The following is a 23735-nucleotide window of genomic DNA, read 5'->3' on the forward strand; positions in this document are numbered from 1 at the left end:
AAAATTTATCTCTGCTAATACAAATCACACCTTGTAAAAAGACAGTCTGAAACACATTCAATCTCTGTTGAGAATAGAATAGAATAGAATAGAATAGAATAGAATAGAATAGAATAGAATAGAATAGAATAGAATAGAATAGAATAGAATAGAATAGAATAGAATAGAATAGAATAAATTTTTTTATTGGCCAAGTGTGATTGGACACATAAGGAATTTGTCTTGGTGCATATGCTCTCAGTGTACATAAAATTATGGTTATCCAATGAGTGCCACATCTTCAGATGTTGTCCCAGGTTTCCATCTTTTCCTGTTTTTAAGTGAATGAATCTCATAGTCTATTTGAACAAACAAGCAGTTCTTTCTACAACTTTATTACTTTCTCTTCTACTTTTCCCTTTTTCCTTATATAATTAAAAAACACAGTTTCTCCCTTTCTGCCCAATATTTGTTAGAAGCACCTTTACCAATGCTATCCTATTCCATGCACATTCAAAACCACATCCTAATTAGTTCTATCTGACCTACAAACCTGGTTAATATGCAAAGGTTAGCAGTATTAAATACAAATCCAGGTAAATTGTTCTCAACCTCAGGGATCACACTAGCTCATTTTGTAAGTTTCCCAAAATCTTTACTTGAACTCTCATAAATTCAGTTAGGTAAAGGCTTCACTATTATTTAATATTAATAATACATTTGTCAGGCAAGAAACTGTGTGCATTAGCAAATGAATCACTAAATGAACAGTTATACTGGTAATTTTGATATTATAAACGCTGTTAAAGATGAAATTATTGGCATATCAACATACATTTTATTACCCACGTGAGTTTTTCATTTTCATTATTATTTCACTGGGAAGATACCATGCGTTTGAGGGGAAACGGGCATGTACTGTACTGCAGCAGTGGCTAAGTACAAAAGGAAAGAGCTGGAAATTCATGAATATCATTGCAATCAATGGTTGTGATTTCAAGAAACCACCTGTAGTTCTTTTCAAATTGGCTTTTGCAACTCTTCAGGATTGCGCAATGGCATTTTGAAGGCGCCACGCATACCATGCCATACCGGAGCTATTCTCATAACTAACAGGTGCTGCAAAACCATTAGGCCAACCAAAACGGGCACCCGGGGTCCTCCCTTCATTCCTCTGGAGCTGTCTCCTTTCCAAATCCAACGGGAACTCTCCGTGTCTTACAAGAGACTTTTGACAGCAAGGAGGAAAGCAACTCCCTCAATCAATAGGGCCATCCACCGCTAAACCGGCATGCCTTTCATGGGGGGGTGGGGGGAAATGAGCGCCAGGCCTCCGCTTCCAAGTCCTGCTTCCACATACTTCACCCAACATCCGCACCGGGGTGCTGCAACTCCAGCGCCCTGACTCTCCTATCCGCCCCCTCGCCATCTCAGCTCTCATCGGTCTTCGACCCGCCACTCACCGCCGCGTTGCGCGCTATGTTTCGCCGGAAGCCCATTGCTGTAGGGCACCCAGATCTTCTGCAGGGGGTTTTGCGTGAGCTCTCGAGCCGGCGAAGACGCCATTCTCGACTACGGGGCCGGAGCTCTGCTGCAGTCCCGTCTGCTACGACAGCAAAGCGCGAACGTCCAAGAAGGTGCGCCTTTGCCTGCCTGCCTGCCAGCCAGCCAGCCGGCGTGTGCCCGGTCTCCCTCGGCGACGGGCAGGGGCTGGCAAGGCCACCGCGGGGGCGGGGTCTGCAGCCAAGCCCCACCTCCTCAGGCCAGCGCGGAGAACAGGTTGCGGAGCTCAAGGCTGACGCGGACTCGCCCACCCCCCCCCCGCCCCGCCCTCTGCGCGCTTCGCTGAGACAAAGGAGAGCCGCGAAAGTGGCGTGAGCGGGACAGGCAGGGCTTTGTTTGCCCCGCCAAGCTGGGGTAGCAAAATGAAGTGCTTCAGATGCAAAGGTTTCTGACTTATGAAAGCAAAGATGCGAAACCTTTGCGGATTTGCTCTGAAGTAAGCCTCCAGGTGTTTTAACTCAATTGACGTGCAGGTAAGAGCCGATCAAAAACAGTAACCTCTCATCTTAAAAACTAACCAATATGTCATACGGTTTTCTGAACTATAACCCATCTAAGTATCCCTTAGATTTTAAAAAATGGACACAAATATTTTTCATAAAAACCAAAGCTGTTTAAAAGCCTTGAGTCCAATTTTTTTTCCCTAAAAAGGCTATATTCATCTGAAAAACCTTTTAGACGCCTAGGATTGCAGCCGTAATTGATCCCCTATTGTTTCTTTTTCATTCTCTAAGACAATATTTCCATATATTCTGGATGCATTTAGTGTAATATGCAGTTGTTTATTTCCGATTCAAAATGAAACATGGAGAAATTCATCTTATTAACCCCAAGAACTCTGGGAACTGTAATTTTGAGAGAAGCCTAGAAATGTATTTGAAAGGTTTAGCCATAAACCAGAAGCACACACCCATTAGCATTATTAAACCACTTCAAATCCGAGACATTGCCTTAAAATATAATATATACATAATTATAACAATTAGCAGCATCATTTACTTCTTGAAAAAGCTAAGCAGGATCAGTCCTCATTAGTACTTAGATGATGATCAGAAAGTTCCCAGGTTATAAGCTTATCTTGCAAGAGATGCTGTCATGTAGGTTTCTTGTGTTTTATTAGAGTAGGACTGCACAATTTGCTAACCCATGGTTAGCTATTCCATGGTTTGCTGAACTAATCTACTTGCCAACACACATAACGCACAACACAGTGAACCACAAACTAGCAATAACACATTATTCAATCTTAAAGATTGCTTTACACCTTTGCAATATTGCTCCAAACATCAGATTCATAAACATAATATGAACATAAAAGAACATTTTAAATATATATCAAGCTTTTATTCTGAAATACAGAAATTATGGAACCATAGTTCATGAGAAGAAAGACTAGTAACACAGACCAAGTAATTACATTTTTCATGTTCAGAATTCATACTATATTGCCAGAGCACAAATCAATTATAATGACGTATCTCAGCAATCTCTGGTAATTAATAGCTATTTGGCTTTTTTCACAACTCTTTCCCTTTTCTCATCTGATGATCCTTGTCTCATCTCTATCAAGGCAGAATTCACATTATTTAAATTTTTCAGCATGGCTAGCAAAACATGCAAAGTATTTCAGGAGGAAAAGAATTGGGTAATGGCAAAACCATACATCTTTCATTTTTCATCTCAAGCTATATTGAGACACCAGGATAGAGAGGTTTTAACCCAGCTGTTTGCTCCAATCCTGATTTAGATGAGGAGGGAATGCACATCCACATTCTCCATAAAGAATTCCTCAAATTGAGCTAAATTTGTAGTAAATTTTTATTTGCAGCAACATGGAAATAGTACATAATTGCTTTCTTTCAGGGTTTCTTTTTAAACTTCTCAGACTAGCCCAGAGCCCTAGGATTCTTGGTAGATTTCCATGCAAATGATTTTTGGGATCAGCAGAGGGAAAATATAGGCTGGACACTACAGTACTACACCATTTATTTATTTTATTTTATTTTATTTTATTTTATTTTATTTTATTTTATTTTATTTTTTTATTTTATTTTATTTTATTTTATTTTATTATTTTATTTTATTTTATTTTATTTTATTTTATTTTATTTTATTTTTTTATTTTATTTTATATTTTATTTTATTTTATTTTATTATTTTATTTTATTTTATTATTTTATTATTTTATTTTTTATTTTATTATTTTATTTTATTTTATTTTATTTTATTTTATTATTTTATTATTTTATTTTATTTTATTTTATTTTATTTTATTTTATTTTATTTTATTTTATTTTATTTATTTTATGGGACTTGTATGCCACCCTATCTCCACAGGACTCAGGGCAGCTCACAACGATTAAAACACAACAAACCATTAAAACAGAAGTCCAAGTTAAAATGAAAAAATTCAATAAAACCCAGATTAAAACCCCCATCAGTCCAAGGCGGCTAGGTGAAATAGCCAAGTTTTCAGCCCACGGCGGAAGGAGCAAAAGTCAGGGGCCACCTGGAGCTCCAGAGGGAGTTGATTCCAAAGGGCAGGTGCATCCACACAGAAAGCTCTCTCCCTGGGGGTCGCCAGTTGACACTGTCTGGCCGACAGCACCCTGAGTAGGCCCTCCCTGTGGGAACGCACCGGGCGATGGGAAGCTGTTGCTGGCTGCAGATGGTCCACCAAATATCCCGGGCCTAGGCCATGTAGGGCTTTATAGGTAATCACCAGCACCTTGAATCTCACCCGGAGGGCAACCGGCAGGAGAGGTGTAACATGGGAGTGTCGGGACACTTGCGCGGCCGCATTCTGCATCAGCTGAAGCCTCCGAGTGGTCTTCAGGGGCAGCCCCATATAGAGAGCATTGCGGTAGTCAATACAAGAGGTGACAAGCGCATGAGTGACCGTGCGTAGGGCATCTCGGTCCAAGTAGGGGCGCAACTGGCGGACCAGGCGAACCTGGGCAAATGCCCCCCGGGTCACGGTCGTTACATGATCTTTAAATTTAACCATGAATCCAGAAGGATGCCCAGGTTGCGCGCCCTATCTACAGGGGGTAACACCTCACACCCTATAACCAAAGATAGAATATCTTGTTCGAGCTGAGATGCTGGTACCCACAGCCACTCGGTCTTGGCAGGGTTGAGCTGAAGCCTGTTTCTCCCCATCCAGGTCCGCACTGCTTCCAGGCACCGGGACATCACGTCAAGGGCATCACTGGGCTGGTTCGGGGTGGATATAAAAAGCTGGGTATCATCAGCATACATATTTTATTTTATTATTTTATTTTATTTTTTACTTGATGGCTCAGCAGACTAATAGCATTGTGATTAACACCAGCTGTCTGCAATTACTGTAAGTTCGAATCTCACCAGGCTCAAGGTTGACTCAGCCTTCCATCCTTTCTAAGGTAGGTAAATTGAGGACCCAGTTTGTGGGGGCAATAAGCTGACTTTGTATAAATATACAAAAGTATGAAGGCTATTGCTTAATGCATTGTAAGCCGCCCTGAGTCTCCGGAGAAGGGCAGCATATAAATCAAATTTAAAATAAAAATAAAATAAATACTTTATTTATTGTATCCCCCTTCATTATTTTTTACAAGTAACTCAATATGGCAAACATACCCAACACACCTTCCTATTTTTTCAACAACAACAACCCTTGAGGTAGGTTGGGTTGAGCGAGAGTAACTGGCCCAAGGTCACCCATGTGGCTTTCATGGCTAAGGCAGACTTGAACTCACAGTATCAAGCTTTCTATCTGGTGCCTTAATTACTAGATCAAACTAGCTTTCTCTATGCCATAATGTATACTAACCCTACCCACTCCCACCTCTACACGAATATAATTGTAAAGAAAATCAGTTTAAAAAGTAATTTTAATTTTTAAAAAAACTAATATTTTCCCATGCTAATAGGAAGACAGATTCTTCCCCAAACTGGAAAATGAGAGGAGAATTTAATGTTGAAAAGAGCAAATGGACAGGAAGCTATATCTGCTAACGTTGATAATATTGACAACTTTGAATATATCGTATTTTTTGGAGTATAAGAGGCACCTTTTTCCCTCCCTAAAAGGGGGTGAAAATTTAGGTGCATTTTATACACCGAATGTAGCCCCACCCACCCACTGGCCCCCACCACCCTTTGGCCTGTGCCTCGCAGCAGTTACCTCCTTGCAAGCAAACAGCAAGAAAACACAGCTCCTTTCAGCTTCAGCACAGCCTAATTAGCACAAATTGATTGGATCAGCCTCCTGACACTCAGCTGATTTGCTCTCAGCTGTTTTGTGCAGAGCTCTGCTGCTTGCTGCTGCAGAGATTTTTTTTTCCTTGTGCTAATCAAGCTATGCTGAAAACGAAAATGAAAGTAAATCAGGCTGTTTGCTGTAATTAGGCAGATTTCTTTTTCTTCTTTTTCCTCACCAAAAAAGGTAGGTGCAAACAATGGGAAATTTAGGGCAGAAGAAGAGAGTTCAAGATTTTAAAACACAAAAGAAAAAAAGGAGAAAGAAAAAGGCAAAAATAAAAATGGGAAGAGAGAAAAAGAAATGAAAGAGAAAGATGTTATGCACATTTAGAATTGAAATATGAATAGTAGTCAGAAATAAATGGGAAATCATGATTGTAAAAATGAAATGAATAATAATTGGAATATTTGTCTTTGTATTTGAAATCTAGACATTGATAAATTTTTATTTTTTTATTTTTTTTTTAGAAATATGAATAAGTATAAACTGTAACAATTGAAATACCTTTAATGGTATATGGTGATGAAAGTAAAAAGGATTAAGTTGTAGCTTGGATAGCAGCTAGAACATTTTTAAATTTAATTAGGGAAATTGTAACAATTGAAATATTTTTAATTATATATTGTGATGAAAGTAGAAATGATTAAGTTGTGATTTGGAGGATTATATGGGCCAAAACTATTTGGGTTATTGGGAGAGTTTAAGATGTGAAAATAAGGGGAAAGCTCTATTTAACTAGGAAATTGTAGTAATTGAGATACTATTAATTGTATATTGTGTTGAAAGCAGAAATGGTTAAGTTGTGGTTTGGAGGAATATATGGGGAAAATTATTTGGTTTATTATTATTGGTAAATATAATTAATTGATTTGTAAGAAATTGGATTGCATGGAAATAATTGGAATATTCATGTTCATATTAATATACAAAAAAAGATAGTTATATAACTAATATAGAATGCGGCCGCATGGGTAGTGATGGGAGTGTCCCGACACTCTCATGTTACACCCCTCCTGCGGGACCTGCATTGGCTACCGGTTGCCCTCCGGGTGAGATTCAAGGTGCTGGTAATCACCTATAAAGCCCTACATGGCTTAGGCCCGGGGTACCTGGCGGACCATCTGCAGCCAGAGACAGCTCCCCATCGCCCGATGTGCTCTCACAGGGAGGGCCTCCTTGGGGTCTCGTCAGCCAGACAGTGTCAACTGGCAACTCCCAGGGAGCGGGCCTTCTCTGTGGGCGCGCCTACTCTGTGGAATCAGCTCCGCCTGGAGCTCCGGATGGCCCCTGACCTTCGCTCTTTCCGCCGTGACCTCAAAACATGGCTATTTGGCCTGGCCAGATTGGACTGAAGGGGTTTTTTAAAGGGATTTTATTGGTTTTTATATTTGTATATTGAATTTTATGTGTTTTTATCTTTGTGAGCCGCCCTGAGTCCTTTGGGAGAGAGGGCGGCATACAAGTTTAATAAAATAAAATAAAATAAAATAAATAAATAATTGATTTATATTAAAATGTTTAATTTGTATTAAACAATTGTAATATTACATAATTAACCAATGTGAGGATTGATATAAAAATAGATGACAATGGGAAGGGGTATAATATAGAATAGAAGGGAAAAATTGAATTTGATTTAAGATTAGAGATGAGGATGAAGGGTAATATTGGTTTTTTAAAAAAATAGATGAGGAATAAATATGGCAAAAAGGAAATATAGAAATTGTAAATTTAATTGAAATGACTAAATACTGTTTAAATTTGTGAACCGGCCAAATACTCTGTTCAAAGAAAATACATTGTATGTTTTGTATGTGTTTGTCAAAAAAAAAAAAACTTTATTAAAAAAAAAAACAAAATTAGGTGCGTTTTATACTCCAAAAAATACAGTAATTTTAGCTGTCACCATCCAACTTGGGAAGGGATCTCTACTGCTTGAGTAGTTCAACTTAATCATTTTATAATACCAAAATGGAGTTTCTCTCCCTCTATTTACTTTCCCTTATAACACCTTTCCTTATCCCATACTTCCCAGTATATTAACCCTTACCCATCCCCATCCTAGTTTTTGTATTCATTTTGTATTTCTTTTTTTAATAATGTGATACATAGACACCTGCAAACATGCAACACATATTTTTGTATGACAAAATAATTAATATATCCAAGTTGGGGATCAATAAATGGAATAACTTATTTTCCAAGCAATTTAATAATTGTTCTATTATTATTCCTAGCTCTAGCATATTTAAAAGTATGGCTTCTTAGGTCTGCAAGGTGAGGAAGCCAAGCATTATACAAGCGTTTGCGGTGTGTTTTTAATTCTTTCCTGTCTGCTCTTTCTCCTAGGGAAGAACCATGTTATATAACTGCTCTGAACTGCCCAGAGTTTGTGAAGTGCCCAGGATACAAATACTGCAAAACTCAATAAAATACAATAAATATTGTTTTCTGGTAGCATCACAGAGTTGGAAGAGGCCATCAAGTCCAATTGCCTATTAAAACCCAGAATAAACCATATGAATAAAATACTAGCCAAAGCCATTAATTAAATCTCACTAATTTTATAATCTCATAAAATTAATGGATCTATTACATTCATGTCTTGAGTTATCATTTTACTTTTCTATTCATAATAGATTTGAGAGCTAGAGAGGGGACCATTTAAACAATAGTTACTGTTTTAAATAAAATGTACATTTAATGTTGTGATGACTAATTCACAATTTTTCAAAAAATAATACAGAACATTCAAAAGATGAACAAATAAGATTTATATTCCCTACAGTGGCTAAGTGATAAAATCACTTGCTTACTTAGAAGTATATCTTCCTATTTAAAGCATTTACAGAATTAAAGAACGTAAGTTGCGCAATAACTCAAATATATATTATTATTAAAACAAATATATTGTCAAATATTAAATGTTTAAAATGAATAATTTTATGTACATTCACTGTTTTATTCTATCATATTAAGAATATAATATAATTATATTCTATCATAATGTAATTATTAAGTGAACTTTCTAAATTCGCTAAATACGCTAAACATCATTTTGTGACTAATGTCAGAAATCAGATGTCTGGATCAGGGATGGGTTCTACTTACCTTTACTACCAGTTCGCATCGTGCCCGTGTGCGCTCTTCTGTGCATGCGCAGATCGCTTCTGATGACGTCCGGGTCAGTGGGCGGGGCCTCCTGCCAGTTTTACTACCAGTTCTATAGAACCGGTCCAAACTGGAGGCAACCCACCACTGGTCTGGATACAATAATTTTTCTTGTATCTGGTATTAATGACCTCTTCCTTATCAGCTGCTCTTACCTTCTCTAGAAGCTGAATCAGTCCTGGTATCTGTTGAATTTGTTACTTTGTTGAGTTAACATAGGAAGACAAATTGCAAATTGGTGTTGGGGGGAGCCAGATTTATATATCTCATTATTTAATCATTACAATAAATGTTTCATTATTTTAATTTGATCAGCTGCAAATAGTCAATTAAGGTAGTAAAATGTTTCTTCATTTTTCAATATAAAATATATAAAGAGATTCCTCTTAAGTGTTACATAAAAAGATGAGCCTGCATCTCACTTACTTTGGCCATATCATGCAGGAGAATTCACTGGAGAAAGCAATTACCGTATGTTTGGAAGAGTTAGCAGTAAAAGGAAACCAGGCTGCCAAAGGACACGATGGCTGGCTAGACACTATCAAAGCTGATACCAGCCAAGGCATAAAATAACTCAAAGAAGTAGTGCAGGATTAGACGATGTGGAAAGACCTGGCCATTAGAATCGGCCAAGAGGATTCAGACAGGATTGAATGGATAATATCATCATCATCATCAGTACTTTGATTAGGAAAATATGCACAGCCCTTCTAATTTTTGTATTATCTAAAAAAGGTAAAGGTTCTCGCACATATGTGTTGGTCTTTCCTGGCTCATCTCTGTTTCAAAGCTGAAGAGCCAGCACTGTATGAAGATGTGTCTGTGGTCATGTGGCCGGCATGACTAAATGCCAAAGGCGCACAGAATGCTGTTACCTTCCCACCAAAGGTGGTCCCTATTTTTCTACTTGCATTTTTTAAGTGATTTCGAACAGCTAGGTTGGCAGAAGCTGGGACAAGTAACGGGAGCTCACCCCGTTACACGGCACTAGGGATTCGAATCGCTGAACTGCCAACCTTTCAATCGACAAGCTCAGCAACTGAGCCACCGCATCCCTTTTTATTATCTAGCTAACAGCAAATTACTAAACAGTCTAACATATAAAGGATTTCACCAGTGCATGTATATTATAGGGCTTGGACTACAAATATTATAAAGTTCTAATATACTAATGTTTTAATGTTAAAATTAAATAAACTGAAGTTATAACAGAATCTGAATGTTTATTAATACAGTATTTAAAACTACTGCTCTTTTGAACATGGTAAGAAAGTGCTATGGATGTTCTTACACAATGGCTATAATTGTGGGAATGACTAGTAGAAAACAACTCTTTGCCAGAAGGCAAAACTGCTGAATTTATAATTCAGAGGAATGTGATTAAAACTTTCGTCTCTTTACTCCCTTGGCCCAACCTTGGTAGGCAAGCGATCTTTATCAGTAGTAAACAAAGTCAAAGTTTTAAAATATATTTTGAAATTTTAAATACCCAAAATGCAAACATGCAATAATATGTGTAAATTTAATCTAGACAATAATGATATTTATTAATGGAATTGCTTTGAAATGATTTTAATTTCTTGAAATTGAAACTGAAATATAAGCTGCAGAACTATAGGTTCTCAACTCTGAGTTTTGTCAACTTGACAACTTGGAAAAAATAACTGAAAAAGGAAGGAAAAAAACATCAATAGCATAATAAAACATTTATATCTTTTGAGAGCTAGTTAGAGCAAATTCACTGACCTGTACATAAAAAGTCAGCAACAAAAATCCCACAAGCAAATCAGGTACTGAGCGTTCCTTTCTTTAGTGAAAATAGACACTGCCCTCAGGAACAGAATTACATCATGTTCCTGCATTTTAGAATTGCACTGCACAGCTTCTGCTCTGTATAGAAGATAATCTATACAAAGGTCTTCAAAGTTAATTAAAAATGTTAGCCTATAAAGATAGCATCACAAGAGCACTTTCCATTTTTACATTTATTATTCCAGAATAAACTTTTTCAATTGGTTTTTTAAATTTATCCTTCTATTTTTTCTAATTTTTTAGAAAAGGAAAAAAAAGGACAAATATTGTTTGGGGTGAGGGTTTTAGCTTTCTTATGTCTAGATAAATGTGAACAATTTTATGTTCTTATCTTAAAAACTGTCAAAATTGTTCTTGTTATGGTAGAATTTCTTTTCCCTCATGGCCAAATTGTAAAAGACTATAAGTAAAATAAATTAAAAGCATGAGATAAGAAGCCAAAAAGAAATTAAATTATGTCCAGGTCATATCAAAATCATTTAGCATCCGTTTCAACAATTGTGATGTATAAAATTAGGCTGACAGTGTGGCACATTTTAAATAGTATGTAAGATCTTACAGCACTAAGAAAATGCACAGAAGAATATAGAACATAAATCTGTATAAAAATGTAATACACTAGTAGGAAATTCTCTACAATATAGAATCACGTTCCTTTAAGATCACTAATCATATACTGTATGGGGAGCTTTGTGTCTCCATATTAAATGAGCTAGTGTTATTAATCACTTCACTTTTACCAAGATTTTCAACTAAAAGACTTTGGAAATTTAAGAACCATTCTTAGGTTCCATCTGCTGGGCAACACATGAAGGTGCAGTAGAAATAGGAAGGAGCCATATGATCAAAAAAATGTCAAATCTCTTCATTGCTCTACAAAAAGGAGATGCAATCCTGTGAATCATCTGTGATTTCTTCATGCTCAGGTGGATCAACAATCATGTTGCAGTAATTCACTATGTTTTTGGTTCCAGGGAAACTGTTTTTAATAAGTATTTCACAACAGAAAAGGGATTGAGGCCTAATTTTCAACAGGATATGATATGATAATGTCATTCAGCTGTTTTGATGTTAGGCAATGCCATAATCCAACTAAATAAATAATAAACAAAGCAAATCATCATCATTTTACTTGACTATAAAAACTGTTTTCAGAATGGCAATCCTAAAATCCTGAGTTATTTCAGGTTCATAGTACTGGCATGAGTTTGATGTCTAATTGAAAAATAATTTTGAGAGTCCTGAATATTAAATTCAATATCAAATTAGATATTTCAAGCACAATCCAATAGTTTATGGGAGCACATGAATAAAAACTGGTGTGGTCAAGACTCAAAGGTAGCAATTTAGATGAACAAGAAGCTTTACTGGAAAGAGTCTTATTTGATGGTGTAAACAATAGCTTCTGCTATTCTAAACACTTAATATAGTAAGATAATAATAAAACAGCAACAGGACTTATATACTGCTTCACAATTGCTTTACAGTCCTTCTCTAAGTGGTTTACAGCAGGGGTGTCAAACGCAAGGCCTGTGGGCCAGATCTGGCCTGTAGGGTGGTTAAATCCGGCCTGCAGGGCCGGCCTGGAAATATCAAAGGACCAGCTCACTGTGCCTCTGCCAGCCAAAATGGCCCACGTGAGGGGGGGGCCTCAGGAGGCCTCCATGCAGCCCATTTTTGGACGACAGAGTGCTGCCAGAGGCCAGGGAGGCCGAATATGGGGCAGAGGGGGCCGTGTCCCTCCACACCCTATTTTGGCCGGCAGGGTGCTGCAGGAGGCATCCATCCCATCTCCCCCCGCTCCCCGCCGGCCCACAGAGAACTACAATACAATCCGGCCCTCAAAGAAATCCAGTTTGACACCCCTGGTTTACAGAGTCAGCATATTGCCCACAACAATCTGGGTCCTCATTTTACCAACCTCGGAAGGATGGAAGTTTGAGTCAACCTTGAGCCGGTGAGATTCGAACTGCCAAACTGCAGCAGCCGGCAATCAGTAGAAGAAGCCTGCAGTACTGCATTCTAAAATATGAAACTTCAAGAAAAAAATGAAATTCTAATAGACAATAAGATCTTTTCACACCTAACTCTCAAGTTTTATGTTAGAAATATTAGAAAAAAGAATACTAATTGGGCAATTAACAGGAAAGTATAGTTCCATTTTATAACACCAGCTAGATCTGCAGCCCCCAATCTTTTGGGCACCAGGGACCACAGTTCCATGGAGGAAGTTTTTTGCACGGATTTGCCTGCATTCTCCAGATGGGGCTTTGCTTGTTTGTGCTTGTTTGCACGGCCTGGTTGCTGTCATGCCACAGCCCAGTCTCAGTCCATGGACCGGGTTTGGGGACCCCTGAGCTAGATTATAGTTATATATCAGGTCACCTTCCTTAACCACAATCAAATCTTTCATCTGAGGAATGATTCAGAAGAGAGAATAGGAAAACACAATACATAAAATGTCTAACTTCTTATCTATTACTGAACTAATGGCATATCTACCAGACCCAAGATCACTATACTAGGAATATCCCTAAATCCTCCTAGGTTAATTAAAAACATTCTTGAACTATGTCCAAAGCCATTAATAAAACCCTGGAGATACACTCCTAAGAAAAAACAGCACATGAAATAATTAGCAAGAATGCAAAACATATTTTAATTGCACAGATGGTCACAGTCCATAAGCAGCAAAACACATGATGGACATGATGAACCACATTTATTCACTGCCAGTAGATGGCATCTCTGCTATACTGTCTGTTCATTTCATGTACCAAAAACTAGAGACAAAACGCAGCCTGACAGTAGCCCAATTCTAAAGTAACTCATTCTTCTTTTGTTTACCTTCTTATAAAATTCCTACAAATTATCATTATAAAAATCCATGTTTCACTAATTCCCCACCCCTAAACCACCCAAACATCCACACAACAGACCAAGTAATACTGTCCAACAGCTCACTGATGGTGGCCCTTTAGTTGATTGTTGAGTGCAATTATAGCTCTGGGATGAAAACTATTCAGAAAACGTGTGGTCCGAGTTTTAATTGTTCTGTATCTTCTGCCAGAAGGCAACAGTCATACTTAAGAGTCATACCATAATTTATTTCCTCTTGAGTAAACATGCATAGCATTGTCCTGTTAAATTCAGTAAGACTACAGAAGAAATTAAATTGTGGTCACTAATGATTTGCAGTACGCCAGTCACAAGCTCATCTTACTACTGATTCCTCTTTTTGCAATTACCTGAAAATATAGATGTGACATTTTTGTCCTATGACTCTGGTCTGCTAATATATCCAGGAGCCTTTGACATTCTCTCTTTTGTTTCCAGCTGCCTTCCTATTAACACTAGCATTTCAATGTATTTTTTTTCTGTTGCTAAGACTTGTTTTCAAGATATAAAATATGGGACATAAGGTGTGTGAGAAAGAAGAGGCACTGCAAGTAAATTCTAGTGTTCCAGGAAGAAAACATTATGAACAAATTTAGAAGACTCCATTCATCTTCCAGACCATTTCAATCTATGCCATCAAGTCAGTGTTGACTCTTAGTGAACACATCAATGGATTCCCAAATACTGTATCAAAAAACCTCCCAGCTATACTATAATTTCAGGACCCAATTTACATTTCTTGGCCCTCATCTAATCCATCACTGCATCTGGGAATTAGACGTGACTTGCCTCTCCTGATTCAGATGTTAACGACTCAGATGTTAAGAGAAAAACAGAGCTGGGTGTCCCTAAATTCATGCTGAAATATTCTGAGTTTCATAAGTGGCAGAGTTAATCCCCTTTTCTGTGGGGGCATCCGCCCTGTGGAACGAGCTGCCTCCTGGAATACGACTGACCCGTATTCCACCGTACCTTCCGTAAGGCCCTGAAGACTTATTTATTCCACCAAGCCGGCCTAGCCTAAATGGTTCTTAATTGGGATTTTAAATTTTATAGACATGGGGGTTTTAAATTGGGAAGCCAATGATTTAATTCTTTTTAATTATCTTAACTTTTGTATTGTATGTATTTTTAATTTTGGCTGTTCACCGCCCTGAGTCCCTTCTGGGAGAAGGGCGGTATACAAAATAAATAAATAAATAAATAAATAAATAAATAAATAAATAAATAAATAAATAAATAAATAAATAAATAAATAAATAAATAAATAAATAAAATCACTGTTAAACAATGCACAAGAAGTTAAAGAGATTGACCTTATTCTTAAAAAAAAACACTAAGGAAGTAAATGAATTTACTTCATATATTCCAAGATTGAGAAAAAAATATTTTTAAAAAATCACCTGTACAGCAGAGAATAAATGCTCAGAGAACTATAATGTACTGGAATCCAAAGTTCACTGGTTGGGACAATTGCTACTTTCAAAATAATCTTATTGACAGAATTAGTGTGCTGCAAAAATACTTTTATGACACCGGAACTCCAATGTAATTTTTTTTTTAAAAAAAAAAAGGCCTGTAGAAGTTATTCATTTGGCCAAGTATCCACATAGAAATTTCTCTGTGCTCTTCCACAAACGCTTAGAAAATTTTGCCAAATACTTCCTTTACTCAGTGAGAGAGTTTGTATGTTTCTTTGTTTGTAACCCTTATATAGCCGCCCATCTTTCAGCCAAATCTGGGCGGCTCCCAATAGAGAAGATCCAAAGCAAAACTAAGACTTTTAATTTAGTTTTAAAACTAAAACCAAGCCTGTGTATTTTGATGTAGGGCAGATTGAAAATTATAAAAATAGTGTCTGAGTATTATGGTTTCATTGTTCACATAACCCTGCCGTTAATGTAGCTCATCTAATGTACCCTATTTAGTAGAAAGCTATCTTTAATGATACATGTCAAAATAGATTCAACATATCTTATTACTGAAGAGAAAAACATATGTGATAAGTTTCAGTAATTATGGTATTGTGGCTAATTTATAAAACTTTGTTTCAAGGTCAAACTGGATGTAACTAGATTCTACTAAGTTCAGAATAAGGTCAAAAGAAAAAAAACTATCTTAATATTTTTATGACAAATAATTTAAGAATAAGTTTACTGTTTTGCAATAAAATAGCTTGCATAATGCTTGAATCTGGGGGCGTTAACTGTTTCGAAATCTTGTTGGGAAATTTAAGGTAAATCCAAATATTCAAAGAAGGAAGTAGTTACTCCTTATACCTGGAAACTGACAGTTGTGTTTTTGTAACTCCAAACCACAATGTGTTAAAAATCATGACCTCCTTCCTGAGGCTTTACTGCAGAAGTGAAGGACATTCTGACAAACAGCCCAAGTGCTACAAGAAGTCTATATAGCGTATATAAATTTATCAAAGAGAGATTCAACCTAGAACTAAGAAAAAATTTCTTGACAGTGAGAACAATTAATCAGTGCCTTCAGAAGTTGTACATCCTCCGTCACTGGAGGTTTCTAAGAAGAGATTGGTCTGGAATAGTATAGGGCCGGGATGGCGAACCTATGGCACACGTGCCACAGGTGGCATGCAGAGTCCTCTCTGCAGGCACACAAGCCATTAACCCAGCTCAGTTCCACCGCGCATGTGCGTGCGCGTGCGCCAACCAGCTGGTCTTCAGGTTCCTGCCGCACATGCGCAGGGGGCACATGCATGGGGGGGTGCAGGTGGCTTTCCAGGCCCGAAATGCGGCACAGGGGGGCCCACCCCCCAGGCCCTGTTTTGGGCTTGGAAAGTCTCCTGCACCAACCTGGAAGCCAAAATAGGGCGCGGGGGGCACATGTGTTGGGGGCAAGGCGCATGAGTGGGACGGGGCGCATGCACGGAGGGGCACTCACATTGCATTTTGGGGGTTCTGGCACATGCATGTGCATTCGCGCATGCAAGCACGTGCTTTGGGCACTCGGCACCAAAAAGATTAACAATCGCTGGTATAGGGTTTCCTGCTTGGGTAGGGGGATGGACTAAAAGACCTCCAAGGTCATTTCCAAGTCTTCCAATTCCCTTTCAATTCTATATATTCTGTAGCCTGTTTCCAGGGGGGAAATGGGAAGCTCTGTTTGGCCTAATTCATTGGCTAAAGGAGCAGCAGCAACTACAAGAACCATACATCACCCTTCTACCAAAAGGAGAAAAAAGAAAATTGCATCCATCTGTCCTGGGATAATATCCAAAGAGAACTACACTCTGGTCCACAAAATACAACCTGAGCGGATACAACCTCATAGACAAGGGGTTCATTTGATTATCTCAAATAATCTAAACTCACTGTAACAGCATCACCAAAAATACATTAAGAGTTGTTAACCTAATATTGCGTAGCTTCTTCTCCGGTAATATTGAACTACAAACTAGGGCATACAAAACTTTTGCTAGACCAATTCTTGAATACAGCTCATCTGTCTGGAACCCGCACTGCATATTGGACATTAATATAATTGAACGAGTCCAGAAATATTTCACGAGAAGAGTCTTGCACTCCTCTGCCTGCAACAGAATATCTTATGCCACCAGATTTGAAATTTTGGGCTTAGACAACCTAGAACTTCGCCATATTCAGTCTGACCTAAGTGTAGTACATAAAATTATCAGCTACATTGTCCTACCTGTCAATGACTACTTCAGCTTCAACCACAACAATACACGAGCACACAATAGATACAAATTTATGGTAAACCGCGCCAAACTTGATTGCAGAAAATACAACTTCAGTAACAGAATTGTTAATGCCAGGAATGCACTACCTGACTCTGTGGTTTCTTCCCCAAACCCCAAAAACTTTAACCTTAGACTGTCTACTGTTGATCTCACCTCATTCCTAAGAGGTCTTTAAGGGGCATGCATAAGTGCACCAACGTGCCTACCATCCCTGTCCCTTTTATTCGTATCCATTTCATCACAGAGAAGGAGGAGAGTTCTCCATGGGTTACAACATTGTTTATTACCTGCTCCTTGTGAAATGCCTTGAGAATCATTTGACTGAAAGGTAGGATTTAAATCTTAAAAACACAGAAAACTGATAACATAAGATTGATCTCAATTTTTAAAGTTCTTAATAGTTTTTACAAAACCAATTTCTTGCTTAAGTTTAGCCACAGGCTTCTTCTTGTTTCTTTTAAGTAGAAACTTTTTTTCAATCTGACTTGAAGAAAAATATTCCACAATATTAATTATGAGAGTAAAACTACAAAAATCTCAATGACCACTCATGACAGGAAAGAGTTAGCATTTTCTCATATGTCTTTTCTTCCATCTCGTGGTCATTTGATTTTTATAGCCCATTTATGTTAGTCATACTTTAAGAAGAAAGAAATATAAAACAGAGTTATTTAAATATTCCTCATAAAAAGGAATATCTTAGAAGAATTTGATTTGTTTTTTTCAGTGTAAATAAAGAAAATAGGAAGGGGCATGGGAAAAAATTCTCGGGAGGGAGGGAAGGAGAGGGGGAGAGAGAGGGGGGAGAGATAGAAATCTATGTAGCTGTTATCTGTCAAGTTCAATCTTAGAAAATAAGAAAATATATTGCTACCTATAATTAGTAAAAATCGATTTAAATTACCTCAGAGGCCTAAAATAGTGGATGCACAAGTTTTATTTGCAATCTAGAAAACCAACTTTAACAGAATGACTTATGCAATGTCCCAAAATGTTACAGGGCATTAGGGAAGGTATGAACCAATCCTTCCCATTTCCAAAATGCCTACACAAAGTAATCACAAGTTACTAGCAAATTTGTACTAAGTGTCCCTCCTTACAAATGTTTGTGCTGTATACAAAAATGTCAAGGAGCTGAGTAAGTTGATGCAGTTTGGTTCTTCTCCTATGTACTGGAAAAAGTTAAGAGAGATTCTAAAGAGGTCTAAAAAACCAAATAATATCTGCTAATTCTCATAAAGCTGCGAAGGCTAATTATTGTTTTGCTATTGGGCTGCTTCAGAAGCTCCTCCTTGCCATTTCCATATTCTTCTGCATACGTACCACTTACTGGCCCTTTCTCCCCAGTGCAGCTGCTAATGCTCTTTTCAATGAAAGGCCTCTTGAGTCAGATAACATGGGGTATTGCAAAAATGAATGGGGAAACTAGAATTCAAGGAAAGTGAGTAAGAAGTATCTCTCTGCTGTCCTAACACACTTACTTCCTGAGATCCAAGCCATAATATATGGTAACAGCAATAAACGTAAGGATTATTTCATCATTTTCTCTTTCAAAATGTTTCAAATATCAAACTTGATATTCTTATGCAAATCAGTACATTGCAACCAATTCAATTGATAATTGAAAATACGCTCAATATGCTATAATGCCATTTCAAGGGCATCAACACTGTATGTTTGCAAGTAGTAGCACCTACTGTCTAAGCAATTATTGTGTAATACAATACATGCTGTTACTTTAGTAACAATATCAATTATTACACCAAGAGCAAGGCTGGAATAAGGAAGTGAGTTCTCAAAATACATACTATCCTATAAAGGGGAAAATTAATAACTAAAGACTGTTTCTAATGCAGTGTTCAAAATAATTCTCAAATGATTTGTAATATAAACTCATCTGCGGTATTCAGTAGGTATTAGGCAGATAATTGAAAGAATTTGATATACTAAAGAAAACTCTCGATTATTCTAAAACACCCATTGTTCTAAACTCATGCATGCAGCAAGAGAATTACAAAATTACGATTACAATTTATTTAAAAATGAATTACACAGCTCCAACCAGAGGGGATACCTTAACAATCTGACCAAACTATTTTACTTGTGTTTTGTTAAAAAAATGAATCTGAATATATACAACTAAAGGCAATTTAGGAGTTCAGGAATTCAATATATATGTCTTTCAGACTGTTATACTCACCTGTATAATAGTTTATATGATATCGGTGGAGGCTGCAGTGGTTCCTATAATTCTTACAGCAAAAAGGAATGTAATCTGTTCAGATGACACATCAATGGATTCACAAAGTATGTAAAAGCCAATTTAATGGTATTTGATCAATAGGCAAATTATCCATGGTGAGGTAAGGAACAATAAATATGTATCTGTATGAAAAACTGAAAAGCAAGAACTAAGCTAAACAAATTAAGAAATTTTCTTCTTTCTCCTTATACAATAATATGCCATGCTGAATAGTCATTAATTAAAGCAGTAAAGCAATTAAAGTCAACATACTGGAAATCAATACAATCAAGATAAGTTTTTAATGTCAACAAAATAAATATCACTAAATTCCTGAAATTCAAAAATAAAATAGCCTTAAAGATACAACTACTTAACTCAGAAATATCAAGCAATAATTACCCTGAGTTAACACAAATCACACTTAGCAAAATAATGGCATGTGATGCATAAACCTTCAGGTAAATTATACTGATTCATCTTATTTCACATACATCAGGCTCAGAATGCTTAAACGTATGAATGAGTCTTAAGTGACCCTACTTTGTAATAATCAAGACACAAAATTACAAGGTTGTGCTAATTAAACATGTTTGTAATCACTAACAATATATATTTGCAATTTTTTAACTTTTCAGTTAGGGTTAGGGTTCATAAAGAAATATTTCTCCCTAGCTGCAACTCTCAAATTGTTTTTCAATGTTTAGAAAACATGAAATAACTAGTCCTTTAATTACAGTAATACTTTTTACACTCATTTATCAATTATTGTTTTTTCCAGTAGTATCTGACAACCAGATTGAAACTGATGAAAATCCCCTCCAAAAAGATCAAACAATTACTTTGAAAGAAGTCTGTCAAATTTAGAAGCATGAAGAACCCTCAAAACTTTTTAACACAATTTTAAAATAATTCTAAATATCAAGAGTACAACTGAAAAAATGTGGAAAAATCTGTACTCTTCATCCATATCTTTTTAATGCCCTCTCCCTGGTGTTAGCTGACTCCTATACTTCTCGATGGGAGAGGGAGCTGACGAAGAAACTCCATCTGCTAGGTTTTTCGGGGGATGCATTGGGAGACTATGGCCTTAAGGACGCCCAATCTAGGATAGTCCAACGGCTTGTGGACATAGACTTGCAATATCTAAGAGCTAGAGCTAATAAAACCTGCTCCCCTTTGATCTTCAGCCAATTTAACAATTATGGACTGAGGATGGCCTCATATTTTTATACTTTAACCATCCCTAAGTATAGAAGAGTCTTCTCCCTTGCTCGTTTCAACGTCTTGCCTCAGCATTGCTGGACGGATGATTCAAGAGGCTCCCAATAAGTGAGCGGTTATGCCCCTGTGATAGAGCTGAGGTTGAACCTGTGGAGCATGTTCTTTTATATTGCCCTATGTATAACGCAGACAGGACTAAATTACTGTCTCTCTTGGAAACAGATCTCTTAGGATCCAGTTCTAGTAATTTGACCTTATATTGTTTAGGGGATGGCTCTCACACATTACTTTTCAGATTTCTAAATTTTTTTTTTAAGAGCTGTAACTATTACAGGAGAACGATGTAATTCCTCTCAGCCAAGGCTTCTGGTAGCCAACTGTGTATGATGTTACTTTCCCCACATTCTTTTGCAATTATATCTGTATTTTGGTCTGAGACCGCAAATAAAAGTTATTATAACATTTTTTTAATGTTACCACATCACTCACGGACTCTATTTTATGCTGCTAAAATATATCTTTCAATTGCCATCTATATCTTTCTGGAGCTTATAACTACTCTGTTTTGAAAATTAGAAAATGTAACATTTGCAGAAGTATGTGGATTTTTTTTTTCTATTCCTACCTGGTCATATTTAGATACACATATAGCACATAATACATATGTTATACCAGCAGTAATTTTACATTAAACATTTTTTGTTCATTAGAATATATATATATAATATATTCATGTTGACACAATTGTCATTCATAATTATATAATAAGTAAAAAACAGTGTAAGAACAAATATAATAAGAGTTGCAAAAGTAAGGCAAAAACAGAGAGATGAATGCCATATCTACAAGAATTTGTTTCCAAAGAAACTCTGCTATATACTCCATAAGGAAACTATATTATCAGTAATCAATGCAGTCTAAATTTTCAAATTACATATTAATGAAGTGGCTAACACATATTTTATTGGGCAATTCCCATTAGTAATGGTTATTTTGGAGACTATTTTCTTTTTATGCAGGCTTCCAAATTTACTTTGAATTAGATCAGATTGCTTTTTTATATTAATCTGGAGAAACAAACAATTTTAAGATTCCATGCTCTATTGAAACAAAAATTTATATGCCTTTTGTTCAAGGGTTATAAAAATAGATGTAAAATGTCCATTTGCCTTTTGTTGGCAGAATTTCAATTTTCAAAATGATATCAACAACAAAGATCTCAAACTACAGTATTAAAAATGTATACAGTGCATTATCTCAAGGGAAAATTTGTATAACTTCTAAGGGCAATGCTTCCTTCCATCAATTTGATGTATTGGATCATTAGGGCTCAAATGCTCTGTAAGATAACATACTTTGTATAGTTATTTTAAAGAGAAAGATAAAAATCATAGGCCAATATCTAATTACATGCATGACTGTAGAGTATGTAGCTAATTTACTGGTTCTAGTATGAATAAGTGGAGTATATTTGCATTACACTTAGGTTGGTCGCTTAGCTAACCTTCATGGCTATAGTCTCCAGCTTTCTAGTTTAGGGTCTTAACCACTAGAGCAGTGGGTCTCAACCTTCCTAATGCCGCGCCCCTTTAATACAGTTCCTCATGTTGTGGTGACCCCCAACCATAAAATTATTCCTAAAATCATTGAAAATATGTGTTTTCAGATGGTCTTAGGCGACCCCTGTGAAAGGGTCGTTCGACCCCCAAAGGGGTCCCAACCCACAGGTTGAGAACCACTGCACTAGACCGAACTGGGTCTCGCCTTCCTCTGAAAAAGCTGACAATATATCTTGTACAAGGTATTTATTAACTATGGCAATTTTAGCTACTTTTATAAGATTGGGAACAGGCCAGTGAATCTTTGTGATCATATATTGCCCATTACAGATGCACAAAATGTTTGAAGTATTCTGTTTTGAGTTTGAAACAGTTATTTATCTCACTAGAAACTAGATCTTACTTTTAAAATAGTCCAGAAGTGTTCTGAAATCAAAATAGTCCTGTTTTGAATTTGAAACAGATGTTTCAGGATTGGGCTATTTTTGGCAAGGTTAGAATAGATACTCCACATGTGAAACATTTCATTATTGGAATATTTTATACATCCCTACAGCCTATGCAGAGATTCTCCATCCATCCCTTCACTAATCCACAAATTGTTCATTAGAAACTAAGGGATACATGATAGAGGCAATTTATTTAAGCACATGCAGTCCTCATTGTGTCACCACAATTGAGACCTAAATTTCTATTGTTAAGCAAGATAGTTGTTAAATGGATTTTGCCCCATTCTATGACCGTTCTTGCCACAGTTATTTAGTGAATCACTGCAGTTGTTAAGTTAGTAACATGATTGTTAAGTGAATCTGGCTTTTCCATTGACTTTGCTTGTTGGAAAATCACAAAAGGCAATCACATGACTCCAGGACACAGTAACGGTCATGCATGAGTGTCTGAATTGCCAAGTGTCTGAATTTTGATCATGTGACATTGGGGATGCTGCAACAGTCATTAAGTGTGAAAAATGGTCATAACTCGCACTTTTCATTGCCTTTTTAACTTTGAACAGTCACTAAACGAACTGTTGTAAGTTGAGAACTACCTGTAATCTTTCTTACCTGGCTTCAATTTATTGAAGCCAGGTAAGATATTCAATTTAAATATGCTTAATATTTGTACAACCGCATTCTCAACCATAGTTAAGATAGAAAGGAATAATTCTTCTTGGGGAAGTAGAAAGCATATGATACACCAGCCTATTTCTGATCCTTAAACTACAATTTAAACTGTTATATCTGTTCAGCCTCATATTACCCATGGGAAAATGTTTACAGCATAATACACTTTCATATTAGCATCTTAGCATTC

At 36.8% G+C, this 23735-nt stretch overlaps 1 protein-coding gene and 1 long non-coding RNA gene across 5 annotated transcripts in view; one reads left to right on the top strand and one right to left on the bottom strand.

Moving 5' to 3' along the window:
• The window catches only part of PFKFB4 (6-phosphofructo-2-kinase/fructose-2,6-biphosphatase 4), a 78113-nt gene that overhangs the window by 48142 nt on the left and 6236 nt on the right, over window positions 1-23735 (bottom strand). The window contains exon 1 of one of the 4 annotated variants that reach the window (XM_034438824.3): window positions 1443-3336. The exons of 2 other annotated variants lie outside the window; for them this stretch is intronic. In XM_034438824.3, coding sequence (XP_034294715.1) covers window positions 1443-1545 — 103 coding nt within the window. In that variant the 5' untranslated portion in view covers window positions 1546-3336. Of the gene's footprint in view, window positions 1-1442; window positions 3337-23735 lie in introns of those variants that run through there. One more of the 4 variants, XM_034438831.3, reaches the window with a different exon arrangement.
• LOC117678115 (uncharacterized) lies at window positions 1884-8248 on the top strand. The gene is made up of 2 exons (XR_004594906.3): window positions 1884-2015; window positions 8138-8248. It is a non-coding gene; the product is annotated as an uncharacterized LOC117678115 (long non-coding RNA).

This window comes from Pantherophis guttatus, chromosome 2 (genome assembly GCF_059756535.1).
Source record: "Pantherophis guttatus breed Tessera chromosome 2, ASM5975653v1, whole genome shotgun sequence".
Lineage (NCBI taxonomy): Eukaryota > Metazoa > Chordata > Lepidosauria > Squamata > Colubridae > Pantherophis > Pantherophis guttatus.